Consider the following 25,894-nt stretch of genomic DNA (forward strand, 5'->3'; position numbering starts at 1 on the left):
ACTCCTTCCAAAGTGAATCACCTCACACTTTTCCGCATTAAACTCCATTTGCCATCTCTCAGCCCAGCTCTGCAGCCTATCTATGTCCCTCTGTACCCTACAACATCCTTCGGCACTATCCACAACTCCACCGACCTTAGTGTCATCTGCAAATTTACTAACCTACCCTTCTACACCCTCTTCCAGGTCATTTATAAAAATGACAAACAGCAGTGGCCCCAAAACAGATCCTTGCGGTACACCACTAGTAACTAAACTCCAGGATGAACATTTGCCATCAACCACCACCCTCTGTCTTCTTTCAGCTAGCCAATTTCTGATCCAAAGCTCTAAATCACCTTCAACCCCATACTTCCGTATTTTCTGCAATAGCCTACCGTGGGGAACCTTATCAAACGCCTTACTGAAATCCATATACACCACATCCACTGCTTTACCCTCATCCACCTGTTTGGTCACCTTCTCGAAAAACTCAATAAGGTTTGTGAGGCACGACCTACCCGTCACAAAACCGTGCTGACTATCTCTAATGAACTTATTCTTTACAAGATGATTATAAATCCTGTCTCTTATAACCTTTTCCAACATTTTACCCACAACTGAAGTAAGGCTCACAGGTCTATAATTACCAGGGCTGTCTCTACTCCCCTTCTTGAACAAGGGGACAACATTTGCTATCCTCCAGTCTTCCGGCACTATTCCTGTCGACAATGACGACATAAAGATCAAGGACAAAGGCTCTGCAATCTCCTCCCTAGCTTCCCAGAGAATCCTAGGATAAATCCCATCTGGCCCAGGGGACTTACCTATTTTCACACTTTCCAAAATTGCGAACACCTCCTCCTTGTGAAACTCAATCCCATCTAGCCTAGTAGCCTGAATCTCAGTATTCTCAACAACATTTTCTTTCTCTACTGTAAATACTGACGCAAAATATTCATTTAACACTTCCCCTATCTCCTCTGATTCCACACACAATTTCCCACTACAATCCTTGATTGGCCCTAATCTAACTCTAGTCATTCTTTTATTCCTGATATACATATAGAAAGCCTTCGGGTTTTCCCTGATCCTATCCACCAATGACTTCTCGTGTCCTCTCCTTGCTCTTCTTAGCTCTCCCTTTAGATCCTTCCTGGCTAGCTTGTAGCTCTCAAGTGCCCTAACTGAGCCTTCATGTCTCATCCTAACATAAGCCTTCTTCTTCCTCTTGACAAGCGCTTCAACTTCTTTAGTAAACCACGGCTCCCTCGCTCGACAACTTCCTCCCTGCCTCACAGGTACATACTTATCAAGGACACACAGTAGCTGCTCCTTGAATAAGCTCCACATTTCGATTGTTCCCATCCCCTGCAGTTTCCTTCCCCATCCTACGCATCCTAAATCTTGCCTAATCGCATCATAATTTCCTTTCCCCCAGCTATAATTCTTGCCCTGCGGTATATACCTGTCCCTGCCCATCGCTAAGGTAAACCGAACCGAATTGTGATCACTATCACCAAAGTGCTCACCTACATCTAAATCTAACACCTGGCCGGGTTCATTTCCCAGTACCAAATCCAATGTGGCATCGCCCCTGGTTGGCCTGTCTACATACTGTGTCAGAAAACCCTCCTGCACACACTGGACAAAAACTGACCCATCTAAAGTACTCGAACTATAGTATTTCCAGTCGATATTTGGAAAGTTAAAGTCCCCCATAACAACTACCCTGTTACTCTCGCCCCTGTCGAGAATCATCTTTGCTATCCTTTCCTCTATATCTCTGGAACTATTCGGAGGTCTATAAAAGACTCCCAACAGGGTAACCTCACCTCTCCTGTTTCTAACCTTGGCCCATACTACCTCAGTAGACGAGTCCTCAAACGTCCTTTCTGTCGCTGTAATACTCTCCTTGATTAACAATGCCACACCCCCCCCTCTTTTACCATCTTCTCTGTTCTTACTGAAACATCTAAATCCCGGAATCTGCAACATCCATTCCTGCCCCTGCTCTACCCATGTCTCCGAAATGGCCACTACATCGAGATCCCAGGTACCAACCCATGCTGCAAGCTCACCCACCTTATTCCGGATGCTCCTGGCGTTGAAGTAGACACACTTTAAACCAGGTTCTTGCTTGCCAGTGCCCTCTTGCGTCCTTGTAACCATATCCCTGACCTCACTACTCTCAACATCCTGTACACTGGCGCTACAATTTAGGTTCCCATTCCCCTGCTGAATTAGTTTAAACCCCCCTGAAGAGCACTAGCAAATCTCCCCCCCCAGGATATTGGTACCCCTCTGGTTCAGGTGAAGACCATCCTGTTTGTAGAGGTCCCACCTACCCCAGAAAGAGCCCCAATTATCCAGGAAACCAAAACCCTCCCTCCTGCACCATCCCTGCAGCCACGTGTTCAACTCCTCTCTCTCCCTATTCCTCGCTTCGCTATCACGTGGCACGGGCAACAACCCAGAGATAACAACTCTGTTTGTTCTCGCTCTAAGCTTCCACCCTAGCTCCCTGAATTTCTGTCTTAAATCCCCATCTCTCTTCCTACCTATGTCGTTGGTGCCTATGTGGACCACGACTTGGGGCTGCTCCCCCTCCCCCTTAAGGATCCCAAAAACACGATCCGAGACATCACGAACCCTGGCACCTGGGAGGCAACATACCAACCGTGAGTCTCTCTCGTTCCCACAGAACCTCCCATCTGTTCCCCTAACTATGGAGTCCCCAATGACTAATGTTCTGCTCCTCTTCCCCCTTCCCTTCTGAGCAACAGGGACAGACTCTGTGCCAGATATCTGTACCCCATTGCTTACCCCTGGTAAGTCGTCCCCCGCAACAGTATCCAAAACGGTATACCTGTTGTTGAGGGAAACGGCCACAGGAGATCCCTGCACTGCCTGCTGGTTCCCTCTCCTTCCCCTGATGGTAACCCATCTACCTACTTCTTTTACCTGAGGTGTGACTACCTCCCCATAACTCCTCTCAATAACCTCCTCCGCCTCCCAAATGATCCGAAGTTCATCCAGCTCCAGCTCCAGTTCCCTAACGCGGTTCTCGAGGAGCTGGAGTTGGGTGCACTTCCCACAGATGCAGTCAGCAGGGACACTCTTGGCGACCCTTACCTCCCACATTCTGCAGGAGGAACATATCTGTTCTCATCCCATTTTCCAGCACTTGGCCCGTAGCCTTGTATGCTATGGCGCTTCAAGTGCTCATCTAAATACTTCTTAAATGTTGTGAGGGTTCCTGCCTCTACCACCACTTCAGGCAGTGTGTTCCAGATTCTAACCACCCTCTGGGTGAAAAAGTTTTTCTTCAAATCCCCTCTAAACCTCCTGCCCCTTATCTTAAATCTATGTCCCCTGGTTATTGACCCCTCTGCTAAGGGAAAATGTTTCTTCCAATCTATTCTATCAATGCCCCTCATAATTTTGTATACATCAATCAGGTCCCCCCTCAGCCTTCTCTACTCTAAGGAAAACAACCATAGCCTATCCAGTCTCTCTTCGTAGCTGAAATGCTCCAGCCCAGGCAACATCCTGGTGAATCTCCTCTGCACCCTCTCCAATGCAATCACATCCGTCATCTAGTGTGGTGCCCAGAACTGTACACAGTACTCCAACTGTGGCCTAACTAGCGTTTTATACAGCTCCATCATAACCTCCCTGTTCTTATATTCTATGCCTCGGCTAATAAAGGTGAGTATCCCATATGCCTTCCTAACCAACTTATCTATCTATGCTGCTGCCTTCAGTGATCTATGGACAAGTACACTAAGGTCCATCTGACCTTCTGTACCTCCTAGGGTCCTACCATCCATTGTATATTCCTTTGCCTTGTTCGTCCTCCCAAAATGCATCACCTCACACTTCTCAGGATTAAATTCCATTTGCCACTGCTCCGACTATCTGACCAGCCTATCTATATCGTCCTGTAATCTAAGGCTTTCCTACTCACTATTAACGACACCAGTAATTTTCGTGTCATCTGCGAATTTACTGATCATACCTCCTGTATTCACGTCTAAATCATTAATGTACACTACAAACAGCAAGGGTCCCAGCACCGATCCATGCGGTACACCACTGGTCACAGGCTTCCAATCACAAAAACAACCCTCGACCATCACCCTCTGCCTCCTGCCACTAAGCCAATTTTGGATTCAATTTGCCAAATTGCCCTGGATCCCATGGGCTCTTACCTTCATAACCAATCTCCCGTGTGGGACCTTATCATAAGGCTTACTGAACTCTGTGTAGACTACACCAACTGCTTTACCCGCATCTACACATCTAGTCACCTCTTCGAAAAATTCAATCAAGTTTGTTAGATACGATCTCTCCCTGACAAAGCCATGCCGACTATCCCTGATTAATCCCTGCCTGTCCAAGTGGAGATTAATCCTGTCACTCAGAATTTTTTCCAATAGTTTCCCTACCACTGATGTTAGACTCACTGGCCTGTAATTACCTGGTTTATCCCTGCTACCCTTCTTGAATAATGGTACCACATTAGCTGTCCTCCAAACTTCTGGTACCTCTCCTGTGGCCAGAAGGGATTTGAAAATTTGTGTCAGAGCCCCTGCTATCTCCTCCCTTGCCTCACATAACAGCCTGGGATACATCTCATCTGGGCCTGGGGATTTATCCACTTTTAAGCCTGCTAAAACAGCTAATACTTCCTCCCTTTCAATGCTAATTTGTTCAAGTATATCACATTCCCCCTCCCTGATCTCTACACCTACATCGTCCTTCTCCATAGTGAACACAGCTGAAAAGTAATCATTTAAAACCTCACCGATGTCCTCTGACTCCACACACAGATTGCCACTTTGGTCCCCAATGGGCCCTACTCTTTCCCTGGTTATCCTCTTGCTCTTAATATACTTATAAAACGCCTTGGGATTTTCCTTTATCTTGCCCGCCAGTGTTTTTACATGCCCCCTCTGCCCTCTCCTAATTACTTTTTTAAGTACCCCCCCTACACTTTCTATACTCCTCTAAGGCATCCGCTGTTTTAGTACTCTGAATCTGCCATAAGCCTCCTTTTTTTTCCTTATCCAATCCTCAATATCCCTTGAGCATGAGCTCTGCTTCCACCACTGTAACGGTGCCAGAAATGCAGCAGAGACTCCGTTGAAATGAGGAAACAGGATTTTCACTGCACTCCAGCAAAGTTACAGCAGCAGAATGAGAACAGCTCCAAGGAATTCCTCGCCAATATGTTAAAATGACTACTGCTGAATAACAAGGAGATAGGGATTCTGTAAAAGGAATGTCTTCTCTTTCATCTTATTCAAATCCTGTTCCACACACAATACTGGTAATTTTAGTTCATTCTTAAAGGAAGCTCTCATTAGATAACATTGAAGTTCCCTTTTTGATGCTTTCTTTCCTGTTCTTTATCAGGTACTGCATCAGAAGTTTTGAAAGAATGGAATGTGCCAGGTAAAAAGAAGGTAAGATTGAGAAGCCTCATTTTCAAACATGCAGTGCTAAATTGTATTATTTTGTTGTCAATATGAGTAATCTAACAATTATTTCACCTAGCACAATAAGAAAAGAAAAAGGAAACCAAAACAGTCAAATGATCAGGTGAAGGAAGAGGAGAGGCCTGACAGACTGAAAGAAAATCCAGATCTCCCCCTATCCAAAGGTGGTTTGAACGGCTACCATGCTAATGGCTCTCCAAATGATGACTCTTCAGTCGACTCCCTCAGTGAGAGGATGGAGACTGTTTCCAACGATGAGAAGGCAGCAGTAAGCCTGGAGTTACATCAGCTGCAAGCAACTGAAAAAACAGGTCAGCTCCCAACATTGTCTTCTCTGTTAAAGGTAACAAGAGAATACAAAATAAAATAAAAGTAGAAAATGTTGGACAGCATCTGAGAAAAAAGATTTGTTAACATTTCAGGTGTGATTTATAAAAAAACACTTATACTGCTGAGGATGTGCAGTTCGTTCAGTCAGCCAATGCTCTATTCCTACCATTGTAAAGTATATAGCCCAGTTATAGTAAAGTTAGAATTGAATGAAGATGGTGGGTTATCATTTAGTGCTAATTTTTATCAAAGTTTCCAGTAGAAATGAAGACCTTTTTTTTCTGTGATACACTGTGTTCTGAACAGGACACTATGGGGTTGAAATTGGTTTTGGGCGGTAGCATAAAATGAGCGATAACGAATCGGCAGCTGGTTTCACAGTCTGCTAAATTTTCTGTTTCCTTGAAGTCAATGGAAAAAACAATCAAGTAAATTGTGAGATGAGCTGCTGTGCTAACTTGTTTTCACTCATTTGACGCGATTTCCCAGGACTAATTTCAGCCCCTGTCACTCTAGAACTGCTTGTGTTCTGTAAGTTCTCACTAAGCACTCGTCACAGATTCAGCTGTCTCTTCCCTCCAATTATAAAAAAGATGATCATTGTGCAGTGTTTTCGCCACAGCAATATGCCAGGAACTCTGAACCCACCATTCCCATGGCATAGCCTGCTGGAGCTCCGGCAAACTGTACCAAGGCACTGGCCTTTGTTGCATTTGTACAAGAATGGATTCTTTTTTAAAGAATTAACATGCTACTTTTACCTTAACTGTTCATGTATAATATCACATCTGAAATTCCCAAATGTTTGGGTGAGTGATATATACAGATTCAAATATAGATGACTCAAGAACCTTTCTGGAACTGGCAACACATGAATTAAACTGGTACAGCTGCAACATCGAGTGGCAATAACTGTCACAGCAAAAAAAAACATTAAAAAAAAGGTAAAATAAATTACACTTTTCCACCACCCTCTTGGAGTTCTTGGAGTGCACATGGCCAGTTAATTTTACAGTTTTCAACCAACTAAAGTATATGTGTGTATTATATATGGATACTAGATTTTTCTGATAATATATGGCTCAGAGTGTGTAGTGATTGTATCATATCTTATATACACTGGGACATATTATAATCTACCTCTGTTTAGGAAAGCTGCATTAAAATTGTTAACTTTCAACCTTTTTCCAGTTGGTGCCACTCCTGAAGAGGAGAAGCTGCCTTTAGAGTCAATACCTCAGCCTATTCAAGATACTCAAAAATGTCAGACCATCAGACCGACAACAAACAAATCAAAACCACGAGCTTTGTCTGGTTCCCATTCCAGTGCTCTGCAGTCGCCAACAGCATCAGCAGACCTCGTATCAAACAAGAAAAGAGGTAAAAGGGTAATGTCTTGCAATGTGGATTAATTAAGGAAAGCCAGCACGGATTTGTTAAGGGCAAATCATGTTTAGCTAACTTGGACTTGGTTACGTTTTTGCTGAGGTAACAGAGATGGTTGATAAGGGTAATGCACTTGATGTGGTGTGCATGGATTTCCAAAAGGCATTTGATGAGGCGCCACATAACAGGCTTGTCAGCAAAGTTGAAGCCCATGGAATAAAAGAGTCAGTTTCAGCTTGGGTATGAAGTTGGCTGAGGGACAGAAAACAGAGTAGCGGGGAAAGGTTATTTTTCAGACTGGAGGACAGTATATAGAGAGGTTCCCCAGGGGTCAGTACTAGAACCACTGCTTTTCTTGATATATATTAATGACCTAGACTTGGGTGTGCAGGGCACAATTTCAAAGTTGCTGATAACACAAAACTTTGAAGTATTCTGAACTGTGAGGAGGATAGTGATGGACTTCAAGAGGATATAGACAGGCTGGTAGAATGGCCGGATATATGGCAGATGAAATTTAATGCAGAGAAATATGAAGTGATACATTTTAGTCAGAAGAACAAGGAGAGCCAATATAAAATAAAGGTTAAAAATCTGAAGTGGGGTGCAGGAGCAGAGGGACCTGGGGGTATATGTACACAACATGTTGAATGTGGCAGGGCAGGTGAGAAAGTGGTTAAAAAGGCATATGGGATGCTGTGCTTTATAAATAGGGGCATAGAGTACAAAAGCAAGGAAGTTATGGTGAACCTTTATAAAACAATGGTTCGGCCTCTGCTGGAATATTGTATCCAGTTCTGGGCCCTGCACATTAGGAAGGATGTGGAGGCATCAGAGAGGATGCAGAAAATATTTACAAGAATGGTTTCAGGGATGAGGGACTTCAGTTACATGGATAGATTGGAGAAGTTGGGGCTGTTCTCCTTAGAGAAAAGAAGGTTGAGTGGAGATTTGATAGAAGTGTTAAAAATCATGAAGGGTCTGGACAGAGTAGATAGGGAGAATTTATTCTCGTTGGCGGAATGGTTGAGAACCAGAGGACACCAATTTAAGGTGAATGGCAAGAGAATCAAAGGCGACATGAGGGAAAACTTTTATGCAGCATGTGGTTGGGAATCTGAAATGTATTGCCTGAGAGTGTGGTGGAGGCAGATTCAACCATGGATTTCAAAGGGAATTGGATATTTATCTGAAGAGAAAAAAATTGCAGGGCTACAGGGAAAGGGTGGGTGTGTGGGACTAGCTGAGTTGTTCTTGCAGAGAGCTGGCACGGACCGACAGGCTGAATGGCCTCCTTCTGTGCTATAACAATTTGATAATTCTATGTCATAAGGCCTTTTTACAGCTTCAATATGACAGTTGCCCCCTCCTCCCTTTTAACACTAAGTGAAACTGTATTTTATAATTGTTTAAAATTCACTGAAGCTAAAATGTCACAGTTAGTTTACATCAGTGCTGTAACTTCTGACTGTACTTGAAGGGTAAGTGCTGACACAGTCTGGTTGGGCTGAATGGCCTGTTTCCGTCTTTTACCTTTTACATATTTCTATGTAACTGTGTCTTGTGTCCTTGTGGGATAAAGGCATGTATAGTTGGAGATACATTTCAAACTTTTCCTCTCTTTCTAGCACCACAATATTAGCAATTTACCTCTTTCTGTGCTGATTAAGGATGTTGTAGCCATACCCGTCTATCTCATTTTTGCTGCTTTTGATCATTCCAACAATAAACCCTATACACAGATCTCACAGACCGAGGAGCTTGTTAACTCATTCCGGATTTCAATCAAATTGCCACCTCCAGAGATTCAGGGTCAACCAGGTTCTTCACCTGAAATACTGTTGGGCAGATACCAGAAGCTGCTTCTGCCTGCTTACCAGCACACAGCTAGAGAACCCTATGGATTAATACCTGAACACATATCTTATAACTATCCTCTTGGTCAGGGATATCACATGGACAAGATAGGGTCAAGAAAAATGAATTAAGAAAGGAGAAAGCTGTTAGTCAACTCTCGGGTCAGTAAGATGATTAATGGGACATGAGGTTCCATCATGCTTTTTTCCCCTGCAATTCCTCTCCGACAGTTGTCAGGACAACCCTTTCCCCAACAAATAATAAATCAGCAGCTGTTGGAGATGGGCAAATCAAGAATTTTAAATTTGACAATGTAATTAATAGAAGCATGTCCAGTACATCCCAGTGCATCCCACTCATTCCCCGTGCATGTTCCTGAGCTATAGACATGATTAATCTGCTGTTCTCATGCATTGTTGTAAATTATGGAGGCAGTTACTTTGCAGCTATTCAATTAATTATCTTCAGGTCCAGGCAGAATGAAGGTATTACACTCAGCAGACAATACTATTACAATTTATTAGGGTATTTTCATTTGTTGTGCTTTTCAATAATTATATTTGAGAAAGATGCTGACCATATGGGACTTTTTTGTGATTGAAGAGAATCTTAACTTTCTTTACCATCCCAGTCCTTCTTAACCCTTTCATTCCCCCCCACAACCCGCACCCCGCCCCCTTCCCCCCAGTCAAACTCCAAATGCTCGGCTTCACGCGCCGATCCCTGTTCAGAACTGAGGGCAGAGGTGTGAGGGCGAGTGTCTGGCATTGCAAAACCAGATAGCTCCAGGCAGGTTGGGCTCATCAGCCTTGGTTGCCAGCCTACCGAGGAGAAGAAAAACTCTGATTTTAAACCCCAGCTTTGGGCCAAATAGTAACGTCTTCGTTGGCTGACAGTGCAGAAGAACACAGATAGTGCTAATGGACTGGATGATGATGTAGAAAGGGAAAGGTGAGGTTCTCCAGTTTTCTTAGTAGCTCATCTAGGAGAAGGATAACTCCAAAATTAAACCTACATATTTTCAGCTGCTGCGCTTGTGGCACAGGTTACACCAGTGCAGCATTAGCTGCCTCAGATGAGAGAGTGAGAGCGGTTCTGCACAAACCTCACCCACTTAAATATAATCAATATGCAGGTTGTTCAGCAATCAAATCAACCAACTTGTCAGACTAACCAAGCCTTGTGGAGATAGGGAAGTGGTGACAGGGATAGGTAGAGGATGCTATTGACAGTCTTCAGTCATAACCCTGAATACAGGCAGCCTCAGGGTGATGGTCATTCTCCACAGATCGGGGCAGATGTGGAGCTCGTATCCTCCCAAGGCGCAGAGCAAACCTCTTTAGATACAGCACTGCTCTCCCCAATCTGGGGAAGGGGAAGAAAAGGAAACCCGAAACACAGCCTTCCTTCCCTGCACCTGCCAGCTCACCACTCCTGGCTGGTCACCAATCACTGCAGTTGAAACATAAAGAAAATTCAAATTCAAAGGGCAACTAACTACCAGATGACACTTGGCTCATGGAATGTCAGAACATTTTTAGACAATAATACAAGACCAGAGTATAGAACAGCCCTCATAGCCAGATCGTTAGGCAGGTACGATATTGAAGTAGCCGTTTAAGTGAAACAAGGTTTGCGGAGCAGTCTCATCTTGAGGAAGTAGGCGCAGGCACAGCATCTGAGATCCTTGGATTTGTCAAACAGAAGCACCAAGATTGTTTTGACAAGAACAACGAAGATATAGCCAAGCTACTAGATGATGTGCACAATGCTCACAGATCCTACATATCTGACAAAAAACATCACCAACAAGAAAATCCAGATATCATCAAGCAAATCACACACTGCATGCCAAACCAAGAGAGATGAAGAACCGATAGTGGGATAACAAGGCTGCAGAGTGTCAGGAAGCTGCCGATAAGCACAACCTGAAGGTTGTCCATGAAGGTCTCCAATCTGTCTATGACCCCAAAATCAACGGTACAATACCCATCCTCTCAGCAGACAGCAATCAGCTCCTAACGAACAGGGCTGAGATTTTCTCAGAGCATTTTAACAATCTCCGGAACCAGAAATCCACAATGTGTGATGACACCATTGAATCACTTCCACAGCATCGTGTTCTGGATGAGCTTGCTCTTGATCCATCTCAAGCCAATGTCACTAAGGTCATAAAGCAATTGGCTGTTGGTAAGTCTCTGGGAGCCAATGGCATTCCACCAGAAGTATTCAAGTATGGAGGAGCTCACATGGTTAGGAAACTCACTAGCCTCTTCTGCTTAATCTTCAAGCGGGTCATTGTGCCCCAGGATTACAAGGATGCTTCCATAACTCACCTGTACAAATAGAAGGGAAGCAAGTCCATCTGTGACAATTATCGCGGTATTTCACTTTGCTTCACAGTGGGAAAAATTCTTGCAAGGGTTATTCTCAACAGGATTGTCACTCATGTTCCGAACTCGGAGTACGCAGAATCACAATTTGGCTTTCGTGGGATGCGAAACAGTCGACATGATCCTTGCAAATTCAAGAAAAGTCCCGTGAACAGAACAAGATTCTCTACATGGTGGTCGTTAACCTGAGCAAGGCCTTTGACACAGTAAACCATGAAGGCCTGTGGGAGGTGCTGTATAAATATAACTGCCCCAAAAAGATGATCAGAGTCATCCGCTCATTTCATGATGGCATGATGGCCAGTGTGATGCAGATTGGTGCTTTATCAATGCCTTTCCTGTCACCAATGGCAGCAAGCAAGGCTGCTCTATGGCTCCAGTTCTGTTTGCCATCTACTTTTTGCCCATGCTCTTTGTATGCACTCAAAGATCTCGACATAGGAGTACACATTCAGCTCACAACAGACATCAACCTCTTCAATCTGCAAAGGCTCAAGGCTCTGATAAAGATCAAAGAACAGCTACTAAGTGAACTCTTGTTTGCCAATGTCTATGCTCTCATAGCACAGTCTCCGGAGGACATCCAGCTGCTTGTTCACCACTTTGCCCAAGCCTCAGAACACTTCAGCATTACAATAAGTCGGAAAAAGACAGCGATCTGGTACCAACCTGCCACAAATTCCAAAACTCTATAGTCACAATCAACAATACGCCCCTAAACTTTGTTCAGAAGTTTTGTTATCTTGGGGGTATCCTCTTCAACAACACCATGTTGGATAACTAAATTACCCATTGATGGCAAAAGCAAGCTTAACATTCGGCAGGCTCACCCACAGGCTTTGGAGACAGCATGTTTCTCACATTTACCGATTAGGCACGCTACAGCCTGCCAGACTGAACATTAAGTTCAATAATTTCAGAGTATGACGCCCACCTTTTTATTTTCAATTTTTTTTTTCTTCTTTTTCTTTTTCTTTTATTTTATTTTAGTTTCTTTCATCATTCACTTTTCTTACCATGTGCCTGCCCACTGTTTTTTGTCATGTTTGTGCTTTGGGCCAGGGCTGTTCATTGTTCTGTCCATTAACACCCTCTCTACACTAACGCTTTGTCTTTCATCACACCATTACCATACCGTTTGCCTTTGTTCCATGACCTTCTGGTCAGTTATTCTCTGTGACCTTGTCCTATCAACACCTTGCCTTTTGTTATCTCTTGCCCCACCCCGCTTTATTTGCTTAAAACCTATTACATTTATAACCTTTGCCAGTTCTGATGAAGGGTCACTGACCTGAAACTTTAACTCTGCTTCTCTCCACAGATGATGCCAGATCTGCTGAGTATTTCCAGCATTTCTTGTTTTTATTTCAGATTTCCAGCATCTGCAGTATTTTGCTTTTTAGTGTTTCTGACATCACTTCTCTATGGTTGTGAGGCATGGACAACCTACCAATGTTACATAAAGCAACTAGATGCATTCCATCTTCGCTGCTTAAAATCTATCTGCAACATCAAGTAGCAGGACTAAATCCCTAACACCGATGTTCTTGCAAGGTGCCGCATAGCTGTTATCGAGAGCATGCTCATCAGAGCTCAGCTTCGCTGGATCAGCCATATGGTTTGTGTGGAGGATTCCTGAATACCAAAGGCAGTATTCTAGAGCCAACTGAGCATGGGAACCCACACCATAGCATGTCCCAAACTTAGATACAAAGACATTCTGAAAGTCAATCGCAGAGCCTGTAAATTGGACCCTACTTCATGGGAAAAAACAAATATGAACAGATCTAAAAGGAATAGTCTCCATCATCAAGCAATCTCAACATTTGAGGAGAGCATAAGAACATTACAGCATAAGAACATAAGAAATAGGAGCAGGAATAGGCCATTCAGCCCCTCAAGCCTGCCCCGCAATTCAATAAGATCATGGCTGATCTGCCCCAGACCTCAACTCCTCTTCCGTGCCAGCTCCTCAGCCCTCAACTCCCTGATATTTCAAAAATCTATCTGCCTCGTCTTTAAATACATTCAGTGATCTAGCTTTCACAACTCTCTGGGGTAGAGAATTCCAGACATTCACTACCCTCTGAGAGAAGAAATTCCTTCACATCTCAGTTTTAAATGAGTGTCCCCTTATTCTGTAACTATGTCCCCTAGTTCGTGATTCCTCCACTAGTGGAAACATCTTCTCAACATCTACCCTTTCAAGCCCTCTCAGAATCTTGTACATTTCAAGAAGATTCCCCTCATTCTTCTAAACTCTAATTAATAAAGGCCTAACCTGTTTAGCCGTTCTTGATAAGTCAACCCCTTCATCCCAGGAATCAGCCTAGTGAATCTCTTTTGAACTGCCTCCAATGCCAGTATATCATTTCTTAAATACAGGGACCAAAACTGTACACAGTACTCCGAGTGTGGCCTCACCAACACCCTATACAGTTGTAACAAGACTTCCCTATTTTTAAACTCCAACCTCCTAGCAATAAAGGCCAAAATTCCATTTACCTTCTTAATTACTTGCTGCACCTGTATGCTAACCTTTTGTGTTTCATGCACAAGAACACCTAGATTCTACAATGTTGCACTTTTTTGAGGTCTCTTGAGTCAGGTCCCTACAGGACAAGCAAACACAGTGCAAAGCATCTATTGGTGCCCTCCAGCACTGATCCCACACTGGAGTTTGTGGGGTCAGTGTCAAGTCAATAATGTGCAACTGATCAACAAATGGTTTTTAAAAACATGCCCAGCCACCTACCCTACTGCTGGCTCCCATTTGCACCAATTTGGAAGCCAGCATGGCTCACCTCATGGAGTGCACCGGCTTCCAGTAGTATATTGGTTCTTGAATGAACTGGGGCCACCCTCTGCTCCGCACTCACTGACACGTGCCATGTAAAGGCTAGGTGCAGGTTCCCTGGGAGGCAGAAAAATGCCAAAAAGAGCAGAGACCTGGCACAACCGGGTCACTGCTGTTTTTCAGCCAGCTCCATTGTCAATGGCCAGGGTTACAACGGGAGTCTGGCAGAAACCCAAAGGTAATTCCAGACCATGTGTGCATGGATATTGCAGGTGGAAATGCATTCCACTACTACTAATTTAACCAGTCAAAAAATGATACCAGGTCCTTACCATATCATGTTGACTTTAGTAATGTGTGATGATAATGTCGGGCGGGATAAGATCAGATTCCTTTATTCAATAAATTAGTCTGTAAGCATGTAGTTACAAATTATATTTATACATGGTGTTACAATTCAGGCCATCTCTCAACTCTCTGTACTCTCTTCACAGTAAATTTCAGTTTCCATATGCAGACTGGTGTTTCCAGTGATCTGGGACTTGCACCCAGTAAATGGGAATAGCCCATTGCCACATTATTGCCATTTACCCTTATATCGTGATATTGAAAATTGCCAAGCTGCCATTGCATGCTCCTGTGCACTCTAAATGGTAGAAAACACCGTGCTATCAGACCATACCACCATTCGGGCCAAAACTAGTCATTGAATTTAATTACAAAAATTATTCATACACAGAGCAAATGGGATTTATGCGAAATAGTCAACAATAAAATGCATGGCTTACACATTACTGTCTTGAAAATAATAAAAGCATCCACAATCTTGAGAGTCTGTCTTAGAATCCTTTAACTGAGTCTTTGAAAACACAAATATGAATGTCCTTCCATTCACAGAATCCCACCTGACCACCACAATGTGCAAGCAAATGGTGGAAGCAAATGAACTGCAGAATAGGGAAAGCATTCTGCTCTCAACACCCAAATCAAAGCAATTCTTTCATATGATGATTCTTCTTTGAAGACCCAACTTAATTGTCAACAGGCAGGGAAGCAGTTTATTAGTCCAGGCCTGAAAATAAAGCCAATTAGATATTTCATCTCATATAACATTCCCTTAAAGCTTCTTACAGGCCCTGAGCTAAACTACCTCCACACTGGCACCATTGTATAGTTCCATTATTTCAGATTCTGTAAATAATAATTTATCATTGGTGCATAAGCCAGAGACCTGGCTCAAGAAAGAGCAGGATTGGGTACTAAATGTTGCTGAAAACAAGGTGTTCAGGAAAGATAGGGAAGGAAAGAAAGGTGGAGGGAAGGCAGTATTAATTAAGGAGAATATTTGTGCTGGAGAGAGACAATGTCCTAGAGGGGTCAAGGACAGAATCTATTTGGTTAGAGCTAAGAAACAATAGAGATATCATTACACTGCTGGGTATATCCTATAGGTCACCAACTAGTGGGAAAGGTATAGGGGAACAAATTTGCAAGGAGGTTACAGAGAGGCGCAAAAACTATAGAGCAGTGATAATGGGGGACTTTAATTATCCTAATATAAACTGAGATAGTCATAGTGTAAAGGGCTGAGAGGGGGAAGAGATTCTGAAGTTTGTTCAGGAGAATTTTCTTGATCAGTATGTTTCTAGCCAAACGAGGAAGAAGGCACTGCTGGATCTGATTCTGGTGGAATGAGATGGGTCTATTGGATCAAGTGCCAGTCAGGGAACATTTAGGGGACAGTGATCATAGTATCATAATGTTTAGGTTAGCCATGGAAAAGGACAAGGAGCAAGGGCAATTTCAGTGGGATGAGAACAGATCTGTCCCAGGTAAATTGGAAACAAATATTGGAAAGCAAAACTGTAATGGAAATATGGGCTGCCTTTAAAGAGGAGATGGTTCAGTTACAGTCAAGGTACATTCCCACAAGGGGGAAATATAGGACATCAAAGCAGATGATGAAAGATATAGAGAACATAAAGAAACAGAAAAAGGGTGCATATGACAGATCTCAGGTTGATAATACAAGTGAGAACAAAGCGGAATATGGAAAGCTCAGAGTGAAATGAGAAAGGAATTAAGAGAGGCATAGCGAGGATATGAGAAGAGACAAGCAGCTAACATAAAAGGGAATCTAAAGGTCTTCTATAGGCATATAAATAGTAAAAGGGTAGCTAGAGGAAGGGTGGGGCTGATTATGGACCAAAAAGGGGATCTATGCACGCAGGCAGAGGCATGGCTAAAGTACTTTGCATCTGCCTTTACCAAGAAAGAAGATTCTGCCAATGTCGTTGTGAAAGAGGAGGCAATTGAAATACTGAATGGGCTAAAAATTGATAAAGAGAAAGTATTAGAAAGGCTGGCTGTATTTAAAGTTAATTAGTCACCAAGAGTGGACGGGATGCATCCGAGGATACTGAGGGAAGTAATAGTTGTCACAAAAACTAGGTGCTAGGTCGAAAGATGATTTTTTAATCTGCCAGTTGGAAACCTGAATATTAAACTGATGAAGATGAGCCACTCAAACCTTGCAAGCTTCGAACTCTGTCTGCTGACCCTAAGTACTGAGGCATATTCCTTGCTGCAGGCTGTAGTGTTCACTGGTTTAATTGAACTGTGCTTAATGACTTAAGCCTAATGGGTGCATTATTGTGGGTAAAGAACTTTTCAGAAAGAGACAGACAGAAATCTCCTTCAGCTACACAGTAGAGAACCTTCCAGAAAGAACAGACAGAGATCTCCTTCGAAGGAATTCAATCACTTGCTGTCTCCGGGGAACCACTGAATCAGCATCCACGTCTTCAAACCGGAAGCCTCGGGACCACTGAATTCAGCCTGAAACCAGTTCAGTCACCAACTTCCACAGACTGTATACCCTTTTTATTTCTCTGGACTCTAATTTGACCAAACTTCCTTCCCCACTTTGTAACATATTTATGTGTGAGTGTGAAAGTTGGAGCATATTTTGTTATTTTTACTTAGATCGGTTTAAGCACAATGAAGTTAACTTCCTTCTTTGTTAAACTCAAGAAAACCTGTCCAAGTGTTTCTTTTTAGGATCATGGCATGTAAACAAGTAAACATTCGCTGAGTTGGCAAATATATCCACTTAAAAAAGAAATAAATCTGATGTGGTCAAACGAAGAGAGGGAAAAGAGGGAAGCCCTTTGACCCCTTCTCACCAAATCGTAACATGGTGGAAATTGCGGAGGCACTGGCTTTAATCTTCCAATCCTCCTTAGATAGCGGTGTGGTGCCAGAGGACTGGAGAATTGCATAAAAGGATGTAAGGATAAGCCCAACAATTACAGGGCAGTAAGTTTAACCTTGGTAGTGGGAACGTTTTTATAAATGATAATCCGGGACAAAAAGTAACAGTCACTTGGACAAGTGTGGATTAATTAAGGAAAGCCAGCACAGATTTGTTAAATGCAAATTGTGTTTAACTAACTTGATTGAGTTTTTGATGTTGTAACAGAAAGGGTTGATGAGGGTAATGTGGTTGATGTGGTGTACATAGACTTCTGAAAGGTGTTTAATAAAGTTCCAAATAATAGGTTTGCAAGCAACATTGAAGCCCATGGAATAAAAGGGACAATGGCTGCACGGATACAAAGTTGGCTGAGTGACAGGAAACACAGAGTAGTGGTGAATAGTTATTTTTTTGGACTTGAGGAAGGTATACTTTGAGGTTCCCCAGAGATCTGTACTAGGACCACTGCTTTTCCTGATACATATTAATGACCTAGACTTGGGTGTACAGGGCACAATTTCAAAATTTACAGATGACACAAAACTTGGAAATATTGTGAACTATGAGGAGGAGAGTGATAGACTTTAAGAGGACATAGACAGGCTGGTGGAATGGGCAGACACAAGGCAGATGAGATCTAATACAGAGAAATATGAAATTTTACATTTAGGTGGGAAGAACAAGGAGTGACAATATAAAGCAAAGGGTATAGTTCCAAAGTGGGTGCAGAAACAGAGAGATCTGGGGGTTAATATGCAAAAGTCATTGAAGGTGGCAGGTCAGGTTAAGAATGTGGTTAAAAAGGCATACAGGATCCTGGGCTTTATGAGTAGAGGCATAGAGTACAAAGGCAAGGAAGTTATGGTGAATCTTTATAAAACACTATTTCGGCCTCAGCTGGAGTATTGTGTCTAATTCTGGGAACCACACTTTAGGAACGATGTGAAGGCATTAGACAAGGTGCATAAAAGATTCATGAGAATGTTTCCAGGGGTGAAGGACTTCAGTTACGAGGATAGATTGGAAAAGCTGGGGTTGTTCTCCTCAGAGAAGAGAAGGTTGAGAGGAGATTTGATAGGCGTGTTCAAAATCATGAGGGGTCTGGACAGATTAGATAGGGAGAAACTTTTCTCATTGGCAGATGGGTCGAGAAGCAGAGGGCACTGGTTTAAGGTGATTGGCAAAAGAACAAATGGTGACATGAGGAAAAGCTTTTTTTACAGCGAGTTATTAGGATCTGGAATGCACTGTCTGAATGGTGGAGGCAGATTCAATCGTGGCTTTCAAAAGCATCTAAAGGGAAAATATTTGCAGGGCCACACGGAAAGGGTGGGTGAGTGGGACTAGGTGAGTTGCTGTTGCAGAGAGCTGGAATGGACATGACAGGCTGAATGGCCTCCTTCTGTGCTGTAACCATTCTATGATTCTAATTCTGTTTTTAATTCAGGTCTATTTTGGATGGCATCTTTGATCATCGAGCTCCCAAAATTTTAACTGAGTTTGTCAGTCACTGGTTCTGGAATTAAGATAAAATGAATTGATGTGTTCAAGCACATCCTGGTAATACAATAACCCATGTGTTCGAGTGCATCTGGTATAGCATTGATCCTTTTGTTATAGCAAACCTGATATGGTACTGGTGCAGCTGGTAGAGCATACCTGACATAGCACTTGTCTAGGTGTTCTAGCATGTCTGATATGGCACTTGCCCAGGGTGCCCTGACCCTAGATTAAATACTCCACATTGTTGAGAACCTATTATGGATGTTTACTCCATTAAGTCTGTATTGTGCATATTGGTGACCCTAATCTACCATTAGCATCACCAACAGCAACCTGCATTTATATAGCAGCTTTAAAGTACAAAATGTCCCTTTACAGGAGGATGGAGAGAAACTAAGTGAACAACTGCATAGATCAAGGAACAGGTGCTATCATATTAAAAAGTAAGTGGACTGGGGTAGCCTGCTTTTCAGCTACCAATGAAGCAGTGAGGGAGATTGCAGTGAGGGAATCTCCTCCTCCTCCTGTTTAAATGGTTAAAGACATACTAGAAATATTAACTGAAGGGACATCTGCTTAAAAAATGAAGAATAATTTTAATGTTTCCAAAAAGATGTGAGGTTCCTTTGGGAGCCATAAAACCCCACTATATATGTTGAAAGCTGCAAGTGAAGCTCCAGCTTGCACTGAGCAGCTGTTTCTCTCGGGAAGCTGTCATTCATCCTTCAAGTTTTGCTAATTCAGTCTGTCTGTCTCTTGCATTTTGAAGAGATATATATTTATTTCCATCTCATCTCTTGTTATGCCTGATTGCTGTTCATCAGGAGGTTCTAAACTGAATGAGAATTTTCTGCACGAATGTTTATTGACAAGTACTGAAATAAGCAAGCTCGCTGCAGGTACCTTAAAGTAACACAGCCAACTCTTTGCCAACAGTTAAAACTGATGGCAAAAAATATTGGCAAGCTGTCAGTTAACCTTCCTGGGTACCTTTAACATTCATTATTTCACACCTCCTGAGGGCTTAGCTCTGCAGCCCAGGAAAGGTATCGGATTCTAACCACGACCTGCGCTGTGTTTTCTATTGTCAGCAAGAGTGGCAGTTGGAGAGTGCAAAATTGGCAAAGGTTCCCACCCTTGATTGCTATTCACCAAATCCTGGAAACTGGCCACATGTGTGGACGGCAGGTGAAAACAGGATCGGGCTCGATCATGATGCTTTCACAGGTTGATTAGCCTTCCAAATCTGCGAGTGGATTTAGATGACATGTTTAGTGCTGGTTGCGAAGTTGTTTTGGTTTTGCAGCCAAATTTGTGGAGCATATATCAGGTGTCAAGACATTGAAGTGAAGCTGAGTGAGACCAAATCCACCAGGAATTTTCATTCCTTGGCTCTGGCATCAGGTTGGGCCCTGACTCTGGATTTGGGCTACATTTACATTATAACGGCAACGTCTGTGAGAAGCTTTGCACTGAGGCTGCCATTAAAGTACAAATACACCGTCATTGTAAAGGCTTGCATGTGAATAGTGAGCACTCAGGCATGGTACTGGGGGGGACCCTGATTTCTGTGGACCTCTACTCTGGCAGATAGTCAACGATTTCAGGTGAATAGAAGAAATAAAGGGAAGGAAAAAACAAATGAAAAGTTCCGCCAAGCACAGTTAATCAGTAGTCAGTGCAAAGAGTTAGTTGGCTCTCCCCTCAAGGTTGCCTTGGGAAGCTAGTCAGAATTCGATTTGCATGACCTGTGATACCACATTATTGATGTCAGTGTGAAGCTGAGACATCTGCAGGCCAAATAATTGGGGGAATTTTATGCTCTTCCCCATGGTGGATTTGGTGACGTGTGGGGTGATATATTAGGTGTGAGGAGTTTTTTCAGATTCCCAACAGCAGGATATGTTAGAGAAATTAAGTTGATGGCGGGTTTGCAGCATACCGGGCTTCCCCCAGCGCGGTGGTGGATTGCAGCTTTGCATTCAGCTAAATAATATGAATACTCATTACCCTACGCATAGTTACAATTCAGTCCTACCTGCCAGATTAAGTGAACGGCGAGCAATATTCCTGTGCTACCGGGTTCATGATTATTTTACTGTGGCATGCAGCAGTCAGATTTGTGCAGTTGTGTCTCAGGACTGTGCTCTTCTCTACTGAATTCATCTGAAAAACTAAGGCCAGTATTGGAATGGAAGTTTGTCTCCAGGCCAGCATTGCAATGGACGTTTGTCTCCAAGCTGGGCACCAGCAAGGAAGAATCTTCTCAGGGGATGGTGGCGAAGGCATGGGCGGGAGCTACATGGAGGATCAGAGCAGGGTACTTGGGGAGGGAAGGGTGGGACTGATCGAGCGCATACAGGAGCAGGGCAAGTCTGAAGAGAGATACAATGCTGCTCATGTATCCACCAGAACCATCATTGAACACACCATTCACATGCTGAAAATGTGATTCCGTTGCCTTGACCGGTCTGGAGGGGCTTTTCAGTACGCGCCACAGAGGGTGTCATGAATAATGGTTGTCCGCTGTGTCTTGCACAACCTTGCAATTAGATGTGGCATCACTCTGCAGGTGGAGAAACAGAAGGCACACCAGTCGTCCTCAGATGAGGATGACTATGAAGAGGGTGAGGCAGAGGACAACAATGACAATGATGCCATCATTGATATGAGGGCAATGGAGAGACATGCAAAGGACATCAGGGAGAACCTAATTTATGCATGTTTCAGCTAACAATAAGCTACATCATCAAGGAACATTGGGAGGAGAAACAATAATTCCCCACAGAAATTCCCTTTTGCATGATGTCTTATTCATCTCTGCAATCTTAATGAAGCATTGCTGCACTTTCGTATGAGTGGCGTTTGAAATCATCTATGGGCTATGATGAATGTGACTACACACCACTGCAAGCAGTGTTAAGTTATGACCGCAGAAATGACTCTATGATTCTATGACTAAAACAAAAGTAAGGCGTGACAGTATTGGAAAAAGTTGATAATCATCAATAGGAAAACAGCCATCATTGAAGATTGAAGGCTCAAATTTCAATGAGAAATAGACAATGGACATTTTCTGAGATGCTTTGCAACATCAATGCATTCGTGCCACAGGCCTCCAAAGAACATCTTTGTATCCATCTGAAACCAAGCAAAACATTAACAAGAGTGGATCAAATTTTCAATGAAATAAATACATATTGAGAAACTATTCTCACAATATGTACATCAGCCGTGCCACTTTTGTGATCTGTTTCAATTCTCTTTTTTTACCACTACATCCAGCGGCTATCCCAACATTAGCAACTGAGGTGGAGGCAGTCTGCTCAGTGCACTGCCCCATTGCTGTGGATGACTGTGGCGGTTGCCCTTGGAGGAACAAGGCCTTGATGGCTCCATCCTACTGGGGAGCCGCAGCAATGGTGCTTGACTGTACCCCATGTGCTCGCCTGCTGGAGGTAAGGGGGTCATGTTCGGGGTGGGGGGGGATGAGACACTGCTTTCCCAGGGGGTGTCCTGAGAGGAAGGACCCGGGGCAGCTGGCACACGCTCCTCCTCCATCTGTTTGAATGATGGCATCTGACTGTCTCCCTGAGGGAAAGGAACACCCAGAGAGAGGTCCAGGTTCCTCATTCCCCCTCTCGCTTAGACTCCGCAGCATGGAGCCCACGGCAACAGTAAAGGAGTGCAGGTCGGATCGCATATGGCTCGAGTGCTCAACCAGACTCGCTACAGAGCTTGTCAAACTTTCGACTGAGAAAGCCAGGGGATAGGGGATCATGGGAGAGAAGTGGACAACTGCTTGGGGGATTGGGGCTCAAGCGAGGGTAGGCCGTGGGATTGGGGTGAGCGTGGAGCCCAGTGTTTCCCACTCAGCCAGGAACAGCAGCAAGGGAGTGGAAATGGCACTGAGGGAAGAACAGCCAATAAAGAGGTGTGTGAAACTCAGAGATCTTGCTGTGGACAGATAGTAAAAGATTGTTACCGATGGAGGCTGAATGGGAAACTATCGAATGGAAATCAAGGATTGTCACTGGAAGAAACAAAAGGTGGGAAGGAGGAAAGTTCTTGAACTGAGGATTATTACACTATGGGGTACATCACCACATTGAGGTGCAGACTAAAAGTTCATTTCAAAGGAAATAGGATATATTTGAAAAGGAGGAATATGAAAACTCATTGCGGGGGTAATGGGGTTACAGGAGAGAGCACTAGTACCCGGGAATGCATAACCTCCTCTTGTGCTGTATTTCTATCACTCTATGAAAATCCTCCTTAATTGAGTCTGAGCCCATAGAATGGTTTGGAAATGTTGGTACTGGGCTGAGTTTAGGGTGGTACGGCCTGTGAAAAGTGTCCCAAACACTGAGCCACAGCCCTTTGTGTGATCTCTCAGTTTTGTTCAGGTCTGTCTGTGCTGTCCGGATTTGGTGTGTGAAATCCAGGTACAGATCAGCTCTGAGTGAGGCTCCCAGTCCAGAGTTGTCACCTTTAAACAGAACCTGAGCCCAAACCAGAATCGAAGGAGACAGAGAGAGAGACTGGACCTGTTGAAAGTGGCATAGACTTTGGAACCTGACCACACCTTGACTACTGTAGTGGGATTCTGGCTATGGTTTCAGGGTAAATATCAACAGGTTATAAGAATACTACTAGTTACTGGTAGAATAAGCACCTGAAAAGAAAAGTATTTGCAGGGGTATGGGGAAAGGGCGGAGGAGTGGGACTAGCTGAGTAGCTCACGACATGCTGAATGACCTCCTTCTGTGCTGTAACTATTATCTGATTCTACAATCGGATATTACGCCTATTACTACAAATTACAGATAGACTATCAGGTGAGACATTGTATTATTATTGGTTATGAGGGGAATTTGACTGTTACCACTTCACTATGAGTTATCAGTTCAATTTAAGTGAGTTACCATTTGTTACTGGTGGAATCAAAATTCCTTCTACATCTGGTTTTCCCTCTCCAAATCATTCCCTACCTTTGGAATCTCCACCTCTGGTTTCCCCTTCTTCCCCATTACCCCCCAGATTTCCCTCTTTCCCATGCTCCCCCCCACCCCGCTTCCCTTCTTCCCCACCCAAGGTTTCCCTCTTCCCTGCCCGTGGTTTCCCCTCTTCGGCTGATTACGGCCTCCTAGTAGTTGGAACTTGTTGCACGACAGCTGCTGACATGAAACGACAAGCAAAAATACTGAACTACTGGGGCCCCAAACTTTATAAGGTAAATGCAATAACATTTATAGAAGTCATGTGATTCGGCATTGCATGGTCAGATGTCATGTAGTTGGAATGTCATGTGATCACACCTCCAGCAAATGCCTCCAGCCAGCGTTGACAATCCTGGTGGAGGCTCATGTGGAGCATAAATAGTGACATAGAGTAGTTGGACCAAATGGCCTGTTTCTGTGCTGTAAATTCGATTAATTCTATGTAAGTGGTTGAATGGTGAAGATCAAAGGAAGGTCAAGTATAGTTTGTGAACAGGGTTTTGTGGGGAGAATAAAACTTTGTATTTGTTGGAAAATAAGAGTGCAGTCCCAGCTATGAACCCTGGCCCATACTAATCAATAACTGCTGGAAACTGCACCCAATGATCTCAGCGCAGATTGTGCTGCAAAACTTTGCTGACCACCTCCAGATGTGACTAGGCAGCCATCAGTTTTATAGAGCCCATTGAGCAAAGATTTTCACATCAAAACGTCCCCAAAGAAATAGCTGTTACTAAATAATGCAAAACCCAGAGTGCAGCTGCAGAATCTAGGGCCAAGTGTTTTATAAAATACTGAAGGGAATACAAAACCAGAAGATTAGCTGCTAACTTTTAATCTCAGCACGCAGCCCAGATAATATCCTTCTGACTGTTTACTGTTCTTTTTCCTTTGCCTAAAGGAAACTTGTGAACAAGAATTTTGGGCCTAAAGCCAGAATGTAAATGGGGACCTATTTGGAGAGGGTGACAAAGTGCCCAAACCCATGTGGGTCTGTTAAATAGTTTAGATAATAATTGTCTTTTTGAGCAGCTTCAAACCGTAATTGTGAAAACTTACAGGAATTTATATGGAGATCATTACTTTAGAAAAAACCCTCAAAATGCCTTGCAGAGATGTTTGGTTTGCAAACAAGAAATTCTTGGCAATGCTGCTGTTTTAAGATATTTTAACCCCTGGAGTTAGTTTGTAGCACTGAAAACTGTGGAGTAGTGTATTTGATTTGAGTTATCACACATTGTACCCTGGAACAGTGGCCTGGCCCTTCTTTGTAAAACAGCAGACTTCCCTCAAACACTCTCTACTGGCAGGTGGTCATATGATGCTGGCAGACCACAGAAAAGAGAGGGTATGAAATAATAAATGAACGCAAATAAATCTAAATTTGTCAATGGGGACTGGATTTGTTTTTAAATTTTGAATACCTGTTGAGAAAGTGCTTTTGCATTTTTGTCTAGTGGAGTCAATAAACATAATTTTTGATTCTTCCATTCTGTGATTTTAATTGAACCAATGGGATGGTTTGTTACAGATCAGTGTCTGCCCATCCAAACAAGTATGGTATGTAAACCGTCACAAGGTTCAGTATAACCAAAACAAAGTGGCATCTCCAGGCTCAGTTTACTTCAAAGTCATATTCTGAGTTAAATAACAGCACAAACTGTTACTAGGAGGATTTTTGATGTTTTGTTTTGCTCCTAACACTACATTGTGGGCCGATATCATTGGTATGTAAAATAAAGCATAGGTAATTAAAGCCAGAGTGAAACCATTTTTAAAAAAATGGGCCAACATCTATAGAAATATTCTATTTTATCTGAAGGCCATTATTAAGTTTAACTTCAGGGAGGCTACTACTTGGACATGCAAATGAGTTCAATGGGGGCAGA

At 43.2% G+C, this 25,894-nt stretch overlaps 1 protein-coding gene across 3 annotated transcripts in view; it reads left to right on the plus strand.

Annotated features, from left to right (window-relative positions):
- Window positions 1-25,894, plus strand: part of LOC137372175 (SPATS2-like protein) — a 210,019-nt gene that overhangs the window by 81,021 nt on the left and 103,104 nt on the right. For all 3 annotated transcript variants that reach the window (XM_068035723.1, XM_068035724.1, XM_068035722.1), the window contains exons 4-6: window positions 5,401-5,450; window positions 5,542-5,794; window positions 7,005-7,193. In XM_068035723.1, coding sequence (XP_067891824.1) covers window positions 5,401-5,450; window positions 5,542-5,794; window positions 7,005-7,193 — 492 coding nt within the window. The remainder of the gene's footprint in view (window positions 1-5,400; window positions 5,451-5,541; window positions 5,795-7,004; window positions 7,194-25,894) is intronic.

The sequence above is a fragment of the Heterodontus francisci genome, chromosome 7 (assembly GCF_036365525.1).
Source record: "Heterodontus francisci isolate sHetFra1 chromosome 7, sHetFra1.hap1, whole genome shotgun sequence".
Taxonomy (NCBI): domain Eukaryota; kingdom Metazoa; phylum Chordata; class Chondrichthyes; order Heterodontiformes; family Heterodontidae; genus Heterodontus; species Heterodontus francisci.